The sequence below is a fragment of the Columba livia genome, chromosome 10 (genome assembly GCF_036013475.1).
Source record: "Columba livia isolate bColLiv1 breed racing homer chromosome 10, bColLiv1.pat.W.v2, whole genome shotgun sequence".
Classification (NCBI taxonomy): domain Eukaryota; kingdom Metazoa; phylum Chordata; class Aves; order Columbiformes; family Columbidae; genus Columba; species Columba livia.
Window position 1 is genome coordinate 8,778,512 of NC_088611.1, and position 14,081 is coordinate 8,792,592.

At 35.3% G+C, this 14,081-nt stretch overlaps 1 protein-coding gene across 9 annotated transcripts in view; it reads left to right on the forward strand.

Moving 5' to 3' along the window:
- The window catches only part of CACNA2D3 (calcium voltage-gated channel auxiliary subunit alpha2delta 3), a 458,229-nt gene that overhangs the window by 110,023 nt on the left and 334,125 nt on the right, over window positions 1–14,081 (forward strand). For all 9 annotated transcript variants that reach the window (XR_010475065.1, XR_010475064.1, XM_065075322.1 and 6 more), the window contains one exon: window positions 13,560–13,676. Coding sequence is in view for 7 of the 9 variants with exons in the window: in XM_065075320.1 (XP_064931392.1) it covers window positions 13,560–13,676 (117 nt within the window). In the remaining 2 variants the exon portion in view is untranslated. The remainder of the gene's footprint in view (window positions 1–13,559; window positions 13,677–14,081) is intronic.

The following is a 14,081-nucleotide window of genomic DNA, read 5'->3' on the forward strand; positions in this document are numbered from 1 at the left end:
TGGAAAAAATGCAGGTAGTGCAACCTGTGATTAAAACTGTGAATTGTTTTCAGTTCGTGTTTAAAAGAAAATGTAGGTGGTGTTCTTGTGAAGTCTTACAGATATCTTGTATCTTTTGCTAGTGGCTATTATGCATTCAGGCACCTCGGGAACAAAGAAATGACAGAGAAATGGATGGCCTGGGCTTAACTAAGTAGGTGATGGTACAGATGAGGCCCGATAAGCTTAACACTTCATCTCCGTGCTGCCACTGTGGTTTGCAAGGAGATTAGAACTGTCTGACTGTGAGGAGGGCAAGCTCCACAAATTCACTCATACATGGCAGTTCTGTAATGAGGTGATACTTCATTCCTTAAACTACTGAACTGGAACTGCACAAACAGATGTTTGCCTCTGGCAGTCCTGTGCGTGCAGCACGGGCTCTGCCGCACCTCCAAATGCAAACAGAGTGTCCCATTGCCACGATTATATTTTATTGATGTACACTGTTCTTTGTACAGTTGTAATAATAAGGGACAAATTGTATTTTTTTTTGTGAAAGGAGGAAACCTGCAAGTAATTCAGGGTGTTTACATTGCAGGGTAGAGTTTAATAAGAATCTATATAATTGTTATACATTTTCAGCAGGTTAACATGACAAAATCTGGTGTTGGAAATTAAGAGTATTCTGCCCTTGGTTATACGTATTATGTTGTTTCACAGCAAAACTTTTTTAGATGGCTCACAAGATGGAGATGTGACCCTACATTATGAATCTTTTACACAGCTGCCAGTAAACAACCAAAGGCCAAGCTCAGTCTCAGAAGTTAGATTTTTTTGAGCTTGATGATATGAGTTTAGCAAAACTACACGAGGATGTGTTGAGAATCAAAAAAGACCATTGGGACTCTAATTCACACATAGGTAGCTTTAAGTGCTGACTTCTTCTGCCTGCTTCAATAGAACTTGTGATTTTAACTTAAGTATATGTTAATTACTTATATGTTCACCAAGAAGGTCATTGCTTTGTGGTGAGCAGAGAGGGATTTATCAATAGATTGACTAGCAGTAACCTGTGATTCAGGTGACTTTGTTCCATATTCTGAGGTTTAGCAAAATAGTGTATTTTTATTAAACAATGAAATAGCAATCTGCTGATGGCAGTTTGAATGTTATAATGAAGAATATATTTTAAAAATTGAAACTTTAATTGTGATGTCTTTGTGAAAATGTCGTTAATTGTAGCAATTGGAAGTTTACTTTGTGCAAAAATAGTACTTGAAAGAATTCAAACACAGTGAGTATAAAAAATCTGTTATTCAGAAAGCAAAGGCACTCATTTTAAAAACAGAAAACCAGTAGCTTTATCTTACTTCCTCTTCTAGAGGCTTGCTGGTCTGGGGCCAGTCCCTCAAAGTAACAGGACTACCAAATCTTTATTTCCTAAGACAGGAATGCCTCCATTAGATGCTGAACACTTAAACATGGTCTTTTTTAATTGCAAAAAAGGCATTATTTAATTACCTAGTGGAGTTGAATCAAATAAACTAAGCCTCAACACAAGCAAAATTATTTTTTCAGTCCTAAGGCTTTCCATTATGGTATAATGAACCGCATAAGGCTTAAAACATTTCTATATACATATTCCCTACTAGAGTATGTGTTGCCAATATGTGATTTTAGACATTGTCTGTTTATACTAATGAACATCCTAGCTAAAACAAATCTCTTATTTAAGAAGCAAACTTCCAAATTGTAGTACTTGAAAATATCAGCCAGTATATGCATATGTTGCTAAAACACAAGCTGCTTTCTCTAAATGTGTGCAAATAAAGTGGTGTGTGTGTGTGTTTTGGTGGTGTGGTGTTTGTTTGAGATTTTGTTTGTTGTTTTTTTTTTTTAGTGCTATAAGCATATGAACAGAAAAGATACAGTAAGGAGATAACAGTGTGTGTTCTTTTTCTAATTCACAACTTTTATGTGATTAGTGTTCTTCTACCAGCTTCCTCTCATGTGTGAAGGGAGAAAAAGTAAATTAATTACCATTAGCCTGGAGGAGAGCACATTGTATTCTTTATGACTTCATAGTATTGATTTGGCTATTATTCATGGCTTCTATTCTCTGCTATGCAGATTGATGCATCTTTAATTCATAGACACATTATCATTAATAGTGGTTTATTGACCAAGCAAAACAAAGCTGTTGCTGGGTCCTTTCTAGTGCAAAAGCTCCATACTTTTTCTGATAAATGTGTTAGGTTACGCATCTTTTATAGATTCTCAAGTTGGATGGTTTATTTCTCTATGCTATAGCAATGACCTATTGTGGTGCTATATGTAATATGCTTTATTTTTTGGTGAGATGAGCTCTGGTAATGTAATGAATTCCTAAATACAAAAAACTTTCTTGTTCTTTGAGACTCAGACAAAAGCTGAATAAGTATCTCAGTGTTTGTGTATGTGTGGTAGAACTAACTGCACGTAGAAAGCTCTGTAAATAATAGAAAAAGAATGTGATCTACACTTGAACTTGAGATAGGTTTGATTCAGATTTAATTTGGTTAAATTTGGGCAAAATATTTTATTTTGCAAAATGAGCACTAAACTGGTGATTTTTTGAAATGTTTGTAATCTGATCAAATGCTAACACGTAAGTACACAAAAATCTATTCTAGCCTGTTAATAAATTTATTTTTTTTTTTTTTTCTTATGAGAGGGGAAAAAGAGAAGAGACTGTAATACAGACATGAGATGATACAAATTTATAAGCAGAGTGCCCAGATCTGGTTAGTTTTTGACATATGTTTGGATCAAGGTGCTATTATTACGAAGTTATGTACACTTAAATAAAATGTCTTGTGTTTTCAATTTGGGGGGAAAATGAAGACTAAAACTGAGGCTGATAGTCTTCACTATTTGCAAAATATTAAATTTCTTAGTGTGTTTATTTACTCTTTGCAATTATCTTTTGGAATATCTGCTTTTGGTATAGTATTGGTGATGTAAGATACAAAGGCTATTATTCTGTAGATTATTCATCCGATTTTCAGTAAGAAAAACAAAGCAAGTCCTACAAATAAAGCTCTGTCTGTGGTTTTGATGTGTTGTTTTATGCACAGGACTTTTTCTTAACTAGGTTTCAAGATTTGTTTTTGAAAGTGCAAAAAAGAAAAAGACTCTGCGGGGAAAAAAGCATATTGGGAGCTAACCGCATGCCAGTGTTTCAGAGGCCAGACTAAATATATGCATTAGAGCTAAGCAGTCCAAAGAGGAAAAGATCTGGGCAAGTTCTGTTGCACAGGGCATTATTTTATATCATATTACACTCTTTAAAAGGCAGTTATTAAGTATTGAATTGAATGTGGTTTGGCAATCAAACTTTAACCTTTTGTTTTTCCTTGTGTAGTTACCAGTTTGTTTTATGAGGCTTTGAAAGAAATCATGGTGAATATACTACTCCACTTAAATGTATAGAAAGGCTACTCATTCTCCGTTTCTTGTGAAGTTTTATAGGTGACTGAGAATCACACATGAAAGTGAAAAGCACTAGCTTGTATGGCAAAAACACAAATGTGTTTTCACACTTCCAGGCAGTGCCAAATACTATAGTTTGGTCTTCTCAGGACATCTACACATAAACCACATGCGGGAGGACTGATTTGCTGAGAACACACTGATAGTGCTGGCTTTGATATGACTGGAGGGAGTTCAGATTTTTGAAAAGAAGATAGTTTTTCATGTTCTGTGATGAAATTAATTGGAAGCCTAAATTTAGGTGCCTGAGTTCAGTTATTCAGATGTTATGCTTTTTCTTATTCCTACAAGTCCACTTTGATACATAGTATTCTGATACCCGTCTAAAAACCTAAATTTAGGAGTAACCATGGAATTTAGGGAGACAGTTATCTAATTTTTCTCAGATGGAAAATAAGCAATGTCTAATAAAAGTAAATAGAAATACTGGAACCCAGAAAAACAGCTGGGTTTAATGCAGGCATAGGTCTGCAGAAATGGAACAATAAGAGAGGGAGAGACACGGTGATAAAAGGAAGTGTAATGAGAAAAAAAAATTACAAAGAAAGACTGATAGAATTAGTTTGTAGATGTATCCTGTGACCTTACAGCACAAAGCAAACCTTCTCTTCTGGTTGCCCTTGTTTCCAGTTACCATAAAGGCTTTCAGAGAAGACCAATGAAGTTTGGTATACAAAAGATGATGTTGTATTAGCTCATCCCAGCTGAGATATTTGTGGAAACAGTAAATTGTCAGGTTCCCTACTTCTGAATCTTCAGCCATTCAGAATAACTATCCAGGATGAAAGGACTGCATTCTCACATTTCTTCAAAGTTCTGTGATGAGCAGATTAGATGTACATGCCACTGATACAGTTGCTTTCACCTGAAAATATACTGATGGATTTGCCTTGAATGAACATGTCCTCTGGGTCATATTGTGATTCTGCAGATTTATACTTATGGATTTTTTTTCTTCATTGTTTAAAGCAGTTCATGTGAAATACTGTAGTGAGTTTTTTCAAGAGTATCAAGTACATTTTTATAGAAAAAAGAGTCTTCAGGGAAGTTCCAGAATGTTCTTTTTTTTATTTAAATGAGGGGTTTATATGCTCTGTTCTAAAATAGAAGCAAATGTATGTATAATTGCATAGATAACTTTTGTAAAATATATTTCTAAAGCAGTTTTTAATAGTCTTGGTTAACTGGCTGTTACAACACCCGTGCTGGCCTGTGAAGATGTTTCACATGTCTAAAAGAATTTACAAGACAGTAATTTGATTTTTCAGCCATTTTAAATAGGATTGAGTTTATAGTTGGCCAAGATGGTGAGCTGGCACTCTTCTGCAAAAGAGTCCGAAGACCCCTGAGCCTGTGCCAGTGGAGGCTGGAGGCAGCAGCAAGACAAATATTTGCAAACAGGTTTTGTTACCCAGGTTGGCCCTGCCCCAAAGCAACTCTGTTGGAGGGGAAGGATGGGAGTGTATTCCTGCCCTTTGTTTGACTGCTTAGGCTTATATCTCCTAACTAGATTGTTATTTGGATCACCCATTTTTGGTGATGGTTGTTATGGGGAGGCTTATTAACTGCTTCAAGTGAAAATTGAAAAACTGAATTAGTCTTAGAGAGCAAGCACCTGAAACTCCTGGAGTGTTTCCTTATCTTTTTGTTTATTAGAGAATATTATACTTCATGCACCACCAAAATGACTGCTGCTTTTAAATTTTGTGATGGGAAATAATCTATATGGTTGAGTAGCTCGTATCTTTCCACACTAGCTCCACCGTTTTAACCAGGCATATATTCAAGGCTTCCCGTTATTGCTGTTTACGTGGTATTCCCATACGTATCTAGCTGTGCAAAGGTTTGAGGACATGTCTCATGTGAAAACGTTTCACAGCCACAGCAGAGGAACATTGTTAAGTCAGGAACTGGGTTTAAATGTTTGTTTGCTTTTAATTACTATTCAGCTTAATGCTTTAATTGATTTGGTTTTGTAACATTTGCATGTAGCAAGGAGTTAAACATGGGTCAGAAGTAAATACCTCTGTAAAGATTAAATGTACTGGACATATGGTGCCCTTGCAATGTCTGTAAGATACTTACATTGTGAGTGAATTATTTAGCCAGGAAAGCAGTAACTTGTCAACTCTGCTGATAATAAATTTCCCAGAATAGCTGATCTTTGGCTATAGCTTTGATTAACAAATCATAGTAAAATAGGATGCAACAAATACTTCAATATTTTGCATTTCACAGTGTATTTTATGAAGTTACTAAATGGGAGTTTGAGGCAACAGGAATTCCTTGGACACCAGTGTGTGACAAGAGTCAAATGTGACAGGCTAATGTGGAGGTCTTTGGAGTCATTTGATGAAGTGAACAAACATTTCTCTGCAGAAAAGAAAATGAGTGTGCCATCACACTGGTCATTGCTGATGGATTTCATCAACACAAATTGGTTCAGTAAAGGTTAATAGGAGTGTGTAATGTGGTGTAACACAAACTCCCAATTATCAAGGAGCTTTCTAATGTCAAGGTGAGGAGGAATATGCCGTTGTGACTCATCTGTCCATGCAGTTCAAGCTGAACTCAACGAAGTTATCTGTGGTCTGTTGGGCAGGGCACTGGAAGAGTAGCCAAGAGACCTTGTTCTCTTTGTAGTTCTGAACTGTCGTGTGATATTGGTGATGTCACTGAATTTATTTATATTTCAGTATCCTCATGTACAGAATGGAGATGATGATAGATGCTCCTTTTATAAAGTCTTTGGAGCTCTGTGGGTGAAAAATTCTACATCAGCTCTGAACTAAATTAATTTTGTTTACAAATGCTCACCAGCCTTCAACAGCAAAATAAAAATAACTCTTACTATTGCTTATTTTATTAAGGCCTTTACAGTTGCTCCACTGTAGGTGTTTTAAGGTAAGGAGGACCAGATAATAAAAACATAAGAGCAACACTCTAGTTTAAAACAAACAACAAAACAAACCACACCAGTACAGGGTCAATGGGATAATGAGAAATACAAAATTTTTTACTTGGGAGAGATTCACAGATGAGTCTATCGGAGAAGGGCCCCATCTGTATTTGATAGCTCTGCTGTGGTAGTGCCATATGAATACCCTTCTGCTCAGTGGAGAAGCTCAGATCCCACTCACAGGCACATGTAATTCTGGAGGCTGATTTTTATGTGGTTTAAAATTCAGGTTTATTCCGACACTGCATATATAACTAGTGACCCCTCACTTCAGATGAAACATTAGAGGCTGTGTTGTATATTTTCAAATCTTCTGCTAGGAATTGGTCTACCATCTCTCATGTGTGCAACGGATGTGTGTGAAGTGTGGCAGAGCAGGAGCTCGCGTCACCTAAGATTTGAGCTTTCACAGTTTGCGTCCCATCAATTTGAACAGGGGTATTGTTTTAAAATAAAATTGTCTTGTAAAATGCTGTGATAGATTTTCCACATCAAGAGCAATTTATATCATTAGTCTTGATTCAGAGGCTCAGAGCCATGTTTTGGTTATAGCGGAAAGCCTTGCACTGTGCATAGTTTCTTTAATTTCAATTGAACTGCTAATGGTGTAAGGCAGCACTTAATTTGACTGCGTTGTCGGTTTACTCCATGTATATTGTAGGCTTTGTGTCTTATAATTTCAAAACAAACAAACAACAAAAAAAACCCACCAAAACAACAACACCCCCTGCCAAACAAAGAAACCAAAACCCAACCAAAACCAACTCTGCCAAACAAACATAAAACCCACAACATTCACACTGTAAAAGGTAGGTGTCATTAAAACAGCCTGAACAAATGCTATTTGCCGTAAATTTTGTGCAGTAATGTTAATAATATAAAAATTTTAAAAATATTATACAACGAGAAGACAATAAAAGATGAATGTGAGCTTTGTTTTTAGATTGTAACGAGGAATAGATTAGGGAAAGAGAAAGACAACAACAACAAAAGCACAAAACCAAACAGACAAAAAACCCAAAGCAAACAAGAAACAACCCAAACAAATGACAAAACCAACATAACAAAAATCATAAACAAAAAGCCTCAATGCATTTTTTTCTTGACGCATTAAATTCGTTATACCATCAGCCTTCTGATTCCTACACTCTAGAAGAACTCAAACTAAAAATCTAAGGTTACTTTGGGTTGGAAACTTGACATTAATGAAGAAATCCAGAAGTTTACAGCTTAAGACTTAACTAAGAACTCTGTTTAAGACTGATGTCACTTTTGACTCTGTAACTAAAGAGCTGCAAATTGGATTAGCTGCAGGCTTTTTGCAGCCTTGTAGACTCATTTGTTGATTATACTTGATTGTCAGGACATTTCAAATACATAATCAAAATAGTTCCAGTAAGCCAATGAACTCATGTGGCTCTTGTGTGCCAGAGGGGGTCACTGGTAAGACTGATGTGGCAAAGTGTCTGAAGCAAGTTTCAACAGTTTGAGCAATGCAAGGCACAGCCTTTCTACTGGGCAATTGATATTAATTGAAATTAAAATTTAGTAATTTAGTCAGAAGTGTATGTTTCTGTAAACTCAGTTTATGTTTACAATGTTGAGACTTGAACATCTGAAAGTGTTTTTAGTGTGCTGTTCTTTGGTTGTGTGTGTTGTGGTGTGTGGGTGGTTTTGTTTTGTGGGGTTTTCTTGGTTGTTTTTTTTTTTATTTTTTTTTTTTTTATAATGTCATGGAGTAAACATTTTTTTTCATGGAAATAATGAATAGTTTGAATGTATATTTAATCTTTTATTTGCATACTGGTTCTTTTTCATTATAAAACAAAAGAAGTGTATACATGCATATATATATTTAACATGAGACAAAAACTCTCAAATAGCAACATTTACAAAGTTTGTGCAACTATGTAAGTTATAGCTATGAGTACAACTCAAAGGCATGTATCAGTTCCTAATATGCAACACAAACTGACAGATTACTTTTCAAGGGTTGTTACAACATTCCTGTTGAGTAAATAAGCGTCATTAATCAGGATGGTAGTGAAATTTATTTGCTCTGAAAATCCTGGGAAGTGCGAATAATTTTCATTATTAATAGTTGTATTGTTCTGTACACATACAAAACAGCCCCAGACTTGTCAAAAGACTGAGACTAAGGACTGTTTACAAACTTCTGAGTAACTTGAAATATATTTTTATATGGCATAAAGGCAGTTATCTTGATTTAGATAAAAGTTGACAGAAATAGATACAAATAAAAATAGAAACACAAAGATCATGTTTGTCACTGGAAAAAAAGACAAGGAGTAAAATTTCAAACTGTAGCTGGCATATGGTACCTTTCTGAAATTTTCTTGCTTCAAAAGGGTATTTCTTTTTCTACCTTGGTCACTGAAGCTGCATGTTTTTTGCTGCCGAATACTTGGATTGCATTAAATGTTTTGGACCTGAGTTTTGTATAGATTGCTTTCTGGTGTGTTATTTCTAGATGATAAGTTACCATGCAAGAAAAAAGCCCCACGCCTAAATCTATGAAGAGCGTTAAAAGTTCTGACAGTGAAGTACTGTCTGTCTTACCCTGGTGCTTATGTGAAATGATCTGGCAAAACAGATACTGAAGAAATAATTTATTTTTTGTGTGCTTTATCAAATGATAAATGATCTTGTCTCTCTGGAGAATTTCTTAGCAAATGCTGATTTTTGCAAGCAGAAAGAATCAGCATTTCAAGCTTTGTTTTTATTTATTTATTTTTTTAATAATGCAGCAAATCAGAAGTTGTATTTGCTCGATCTTTTAGACAATTGGAAATCCACTTATGTAAAGAAATATCCACCTGTAACTCTAACTTTCTGTACCCTATTGTTATGCAGGTCAATTATTTATAGTAAAGCTAATAACAGTAGAAATATATTACTGTATGTTAGTAGAAATATATTACTGTATGTTACAACTGTTGATGAGAATTTTCCAGTGTCTCTTACTGGAATAAAATTATAGAATATTGAAAGAAATAGCGAGGTGTTCTTTTTTAAAAGAAAAAAAAAAAATCATCAACTTTGTATTTTTTACAGTGGAGGGAAATGGCTGTTTAAGGCATTGTTTGGAAGAACCATGCAGACTAGTAATAGAATCATAGAATCATTTTGGTTGAAAGAGACACTTAAGATCATTGAGTCCAACCATAACCTAACTCTAGCACTAACCCATCTTAATGTCTTTTAAACATCTCCAGGGATAGAGCCTCCACTACTTCCTTGGCAACCTGTTCCAGTGTTTCACAACCTTTTCTTGTTGAACCTCTTAAGTTTGGCCTTGGTTCATAGATCCAGCCAGTCCAGATCCATGTGTATGGCCTTCCTGCCCTCCAGCAGATCAACACTCCCATCCAACTTGGTGTCATCTGCAAACTTACTGAGGGTGCACTCAATCCCCTTGTCCAGATCGCTGATAAAGAGATTAAACAGAACCGGCCCCAGTACTGAGCCCTGGGGAACACCACTCATGGCCGACTACCAACTGGGTTTGACTCTGTTCACAACTCTTGAGGCGCAGCTATCCAGCCAGTTCTTCACCCAGCGGAGAGTACGGCCATCCAGCTGCCAGTTTCTCCAGGAGAATATGGTGTCAAAGGCTTTACTAGTAATACAGGCTAGTTTGCATGTCTGAAGTATAAAGTACAGACTGGCCCAGAAGTGAGACCTTTTTTCATGCTTTGTGGTAGCCTATTGCTTAATTGCTACCGTAGTGGCACATTGGTGTTTTCTCAAGATTACATTTAAAGAAAATAAATACCTTTCTTTAGAAACTATTTCAAATTTATTTTGAAGGAACTATATATTTGCTGTTTTAGCTAATTTATTTAAATTGAAGACAAATTTAATATGTAAAATCTAGTAGCAGGGAAATGATGAGAACCCGGAGGTCAGACAGCTTCTGCGGTTAAAGAAAGAGAATCCATTATTAAAGACACCCTTTCTTATAGTGTATGTGTATGCGTTTAATTTTGTTTGTTTTTGTTTTTCTTCCTCATTATCTTCTGTGATTCAGGTTTCTTTCATCAATAGTTACTGTAAAATCAACTGCTTTCTAGATCTAAATTCCCAGTCTCATGCACTATGAGAAAGTGCATAGCCATGCACAGATTATGCTGGCACCTCTTCCCTCCAGTCATAATTGCTAGATCACAAGGATACTGAAAACAGCTGGTGTTTTTTCCAACCACATAATTTCTCCTGTTTAGGAACCTTCCATTGATGGCTGAAAAAATAATGGAAGTATTTTTATGGAAATGAAATACTGAATGTAAAATACATATTATGTAAACCTCTTATTATTTAAACCTCTTGGTTGCCAAGGTCTTGCAGATCAAGTAAATACTAGTTTGTTGCACATGGGTTTCCAACAATTGACTAGACATGCACTATGCAAGATGTGTGGTCTTTTAAATAACTTAAGGAATATCTTCTGTTTCTTCCTTTTTTTTTTTTTTTTTTTAAACATTGGAACTTTGACATTTAGGAAAAAATGAATTTGCATGTTATGAACTAGTATAATTATAAAATCATAAATCATCAGTTAATACATCTTTCCCATTTATTTTGAGTGCAAGTTGTTATTAGTTTTCAAAAGCACCAGTTAGTAAAAATTGAGAAGGGTGACTTTTTAGTATGTTCTCACAATAATGTAATAGACTATACAATATGATTCTCTAGAAAATGTGTTGACTTCAACTGCACCGTTCGCTTTTCAGACAAAGGCAGTGAATAATCTCCTGGTTTTCTTCACTTGATGGCAATGCTTAAATCAATAAATCTGATGACCTGAAAACAGTCTCTTGAAGTGATGCATTTTAGAATACTTCCGAAGAACTCAAAGGTCAAGTCTGAAGGAAACCATTTTCATCAGAACTTGCGATGCTGAACATGATCCGTGCAGCTTGAAATAAGTGATTTAGATTTGTATTTTATCTGTTGACATAATAAATACGACAGTTGTTCATGACACTGCATTTTGTTTCACTGCTTTAAATTCACCACAGATTCAAATCCTGTGGGATGTGAACAGACTTTGACATCATTAATAAACTGGGAATGTTTTCAATTGACTTTTAATTTATGACGTTTTATCACAGTTAGTATTTATTTATTACAATAATGTGTATTTATCTGTTCTCTACTGTGTATTTTCTCCGGTAAATAAAAAACCCAATGTTTTTGCTATTTTAGACAAATCACCATGCTATGCTAAAAGAATATTTTCAGAGTGGAGAGTAGTAAGTTTAGTAATGGCATAAATGGGCTTGCAAAGTTGAAATCAGAACTCTGCTTATGGCATATAAATGTAGACGAAGAAGGGAAAAAAAATATGTCCTCCTGCCTCTAGGGAGCAAAATGCAGGTGGTCTGCTTGAAGTTTCTTAGATTCCTTAGACTAATATTAAAATCTCAGTTAGAACAGAGCCTCATAACTGGAAATAGTGTGGGAAATATATAGTTATTAAAAGGGAAAAATTGCAGAGTATAAAAAAATACAGTGTCCCTCATATTTACTGGCAACTTTGTGTATTTTACCATTCTTATGAAATTGTCTGCAACTAATATTTTATCAAATATTGTTTGCCTATCAAAATATTCAGACAAGTTTTTACAGAGAAGCATGAAGACTATAGCAAGTCCAGAGTGTCGCTTTGCTTGAAAAATTAGTTTTGTTAGAAGAAATGGATACAGTATGTGCAGACATTTGCTTACAATTGATTTCTTACTTCCATCACCAGCCAGAGCATGACTGGTCTTAACTTACTGTTTTGATGATTTTAGTGTTTATACAGGTGCTTTGAGCCACTGTTTCATGCTTTTATTCTTCCTTCTCTCTCTGAAGTTATATAAAGTTTGGAGAAAATTGTAATTCTATAGTAAAGTTTTATAATTTTTTTTTTTTTTTTTTTTTTTTTAATGATACCAGCTCATTTTAGTGACTCAGGTATTTTGCTGTGGGTTGCACTAAGAATTTACTTTATAGATTTGGAAGATTTCCCCCCACCCCTGTCCCATATAGGGCTAAAGCTGGCAGAAGCCAGGTATGCTTTTCAGCTGCCTCACAGTGTCATGGAGGTACAATAATGCAATAATGGGAATAGGTTAAGCCTACATTTGTGCAGTCCTAAAATTACACGCAGCACATAAAAGGCAACTGCAAGGCTGGTGCGGCCCTCAGTGGAAATGAATTTGATCAGCCCTGGGTTAAAGGTTCGGTGATGGGCAATGGCTAGTTCATTACAACTCATAGGTGTTTTAAACAGAGATAGGCAAACCATAACTAGGCTGAAAGCCATCACTTCTTAGAATACAGGCTATAGTGGAATGATATGGGAAAGAGGGATGTTCTCAGTAGTTAAATGTTCTGAAGATTGACTCCAAATAATATTATGTGTTTTTAGCATATGATATTCTTACAAGCTTCACTGTAAACACTGATAAAAAATGCTGATATGCAGAAAATAGAGGATAAAAATTGTTTTGAATGTATTTTTAGTGCTTAGTCAGTCTGAGAGTTGTTCACACCTCAAAAAGAATCTATAGGCTAATGCTCATCTATGTTGTACACAGGGTACTTTTAGGCTTGCTTTCAGATAAAGATTCGTGTTTATGTGGTTTATTTAGGGTTTCCTTTGCATGGGAAGTTAAGAATGTCTAGATAAACTTGTATGATAAATATTCATAATGTAAATATGGTATAAAGTTCATGAAATACACATCTACAAGTTCAGCTGAGGAGGAGGATTCTAGATTGCTAAGGTGCAGTGGATTGCCAAGCATATCACTGGTTTTAAATGACTTTTAGATGGAATATAAAGGCTTTTTACTGCTTTTTTGGGCTGTTGTACAGTTGCAGGGAGGGACAATTTAAACATTTCAAAGGGGAATGGCACAAAACAGCCTTCTGTCATGCATATAGACATCAAACAAATGAAGAATGTCAGCAAAAGTGTAATATGAAACTAATAATTAGTTGTCAAAAATTCAGCCGGTTCACTGTGAATAACTTTTCCCTAATATTTTTTTTTTTTTTCTTCTTCTTCTTCCAGAAATACAAAGAATATGAGAAGGATGTTGCAATAGAAGAAATTGATGGCCTTCAGCTTGTGAAAAAGCTAGCAAAGAATATGGAAGAAATGTTTCACAAAAAGTCTGAAGCTGTAAGGGTAAGTAGCAGATCAATCTGCTATTTCATTCTGTGATGTAAAACTAAGTATATAATTTAGGCTTTGCTCTGGCGGGTGTATTAGTGATTGAAGGTGCTGAAGCGGAAATGCTAAAGTGTTCAGAAATACTTTAGGATCAGTGTTCAAGAGAATAGATATAAGTTATTTATAGCATCAATATAGAAATGCAAGAGAGCGTTAACTAGGTTTGGACTACCAGTTTCCCAATGAGTCTGTAAAGTATCACTAGTTTTCAGTAAAACGTAAATCCACATGGTTGTTCATGAAAATGTCAGATGTCAAAGTGTTAAACTAAAGCAACTTAATTTCACTGCTCACTATTGTAGCATTGCAAATAATCTTCTGAGTTCAATAACTGCCCTTTAGTTCAAGTCTAGATGATAC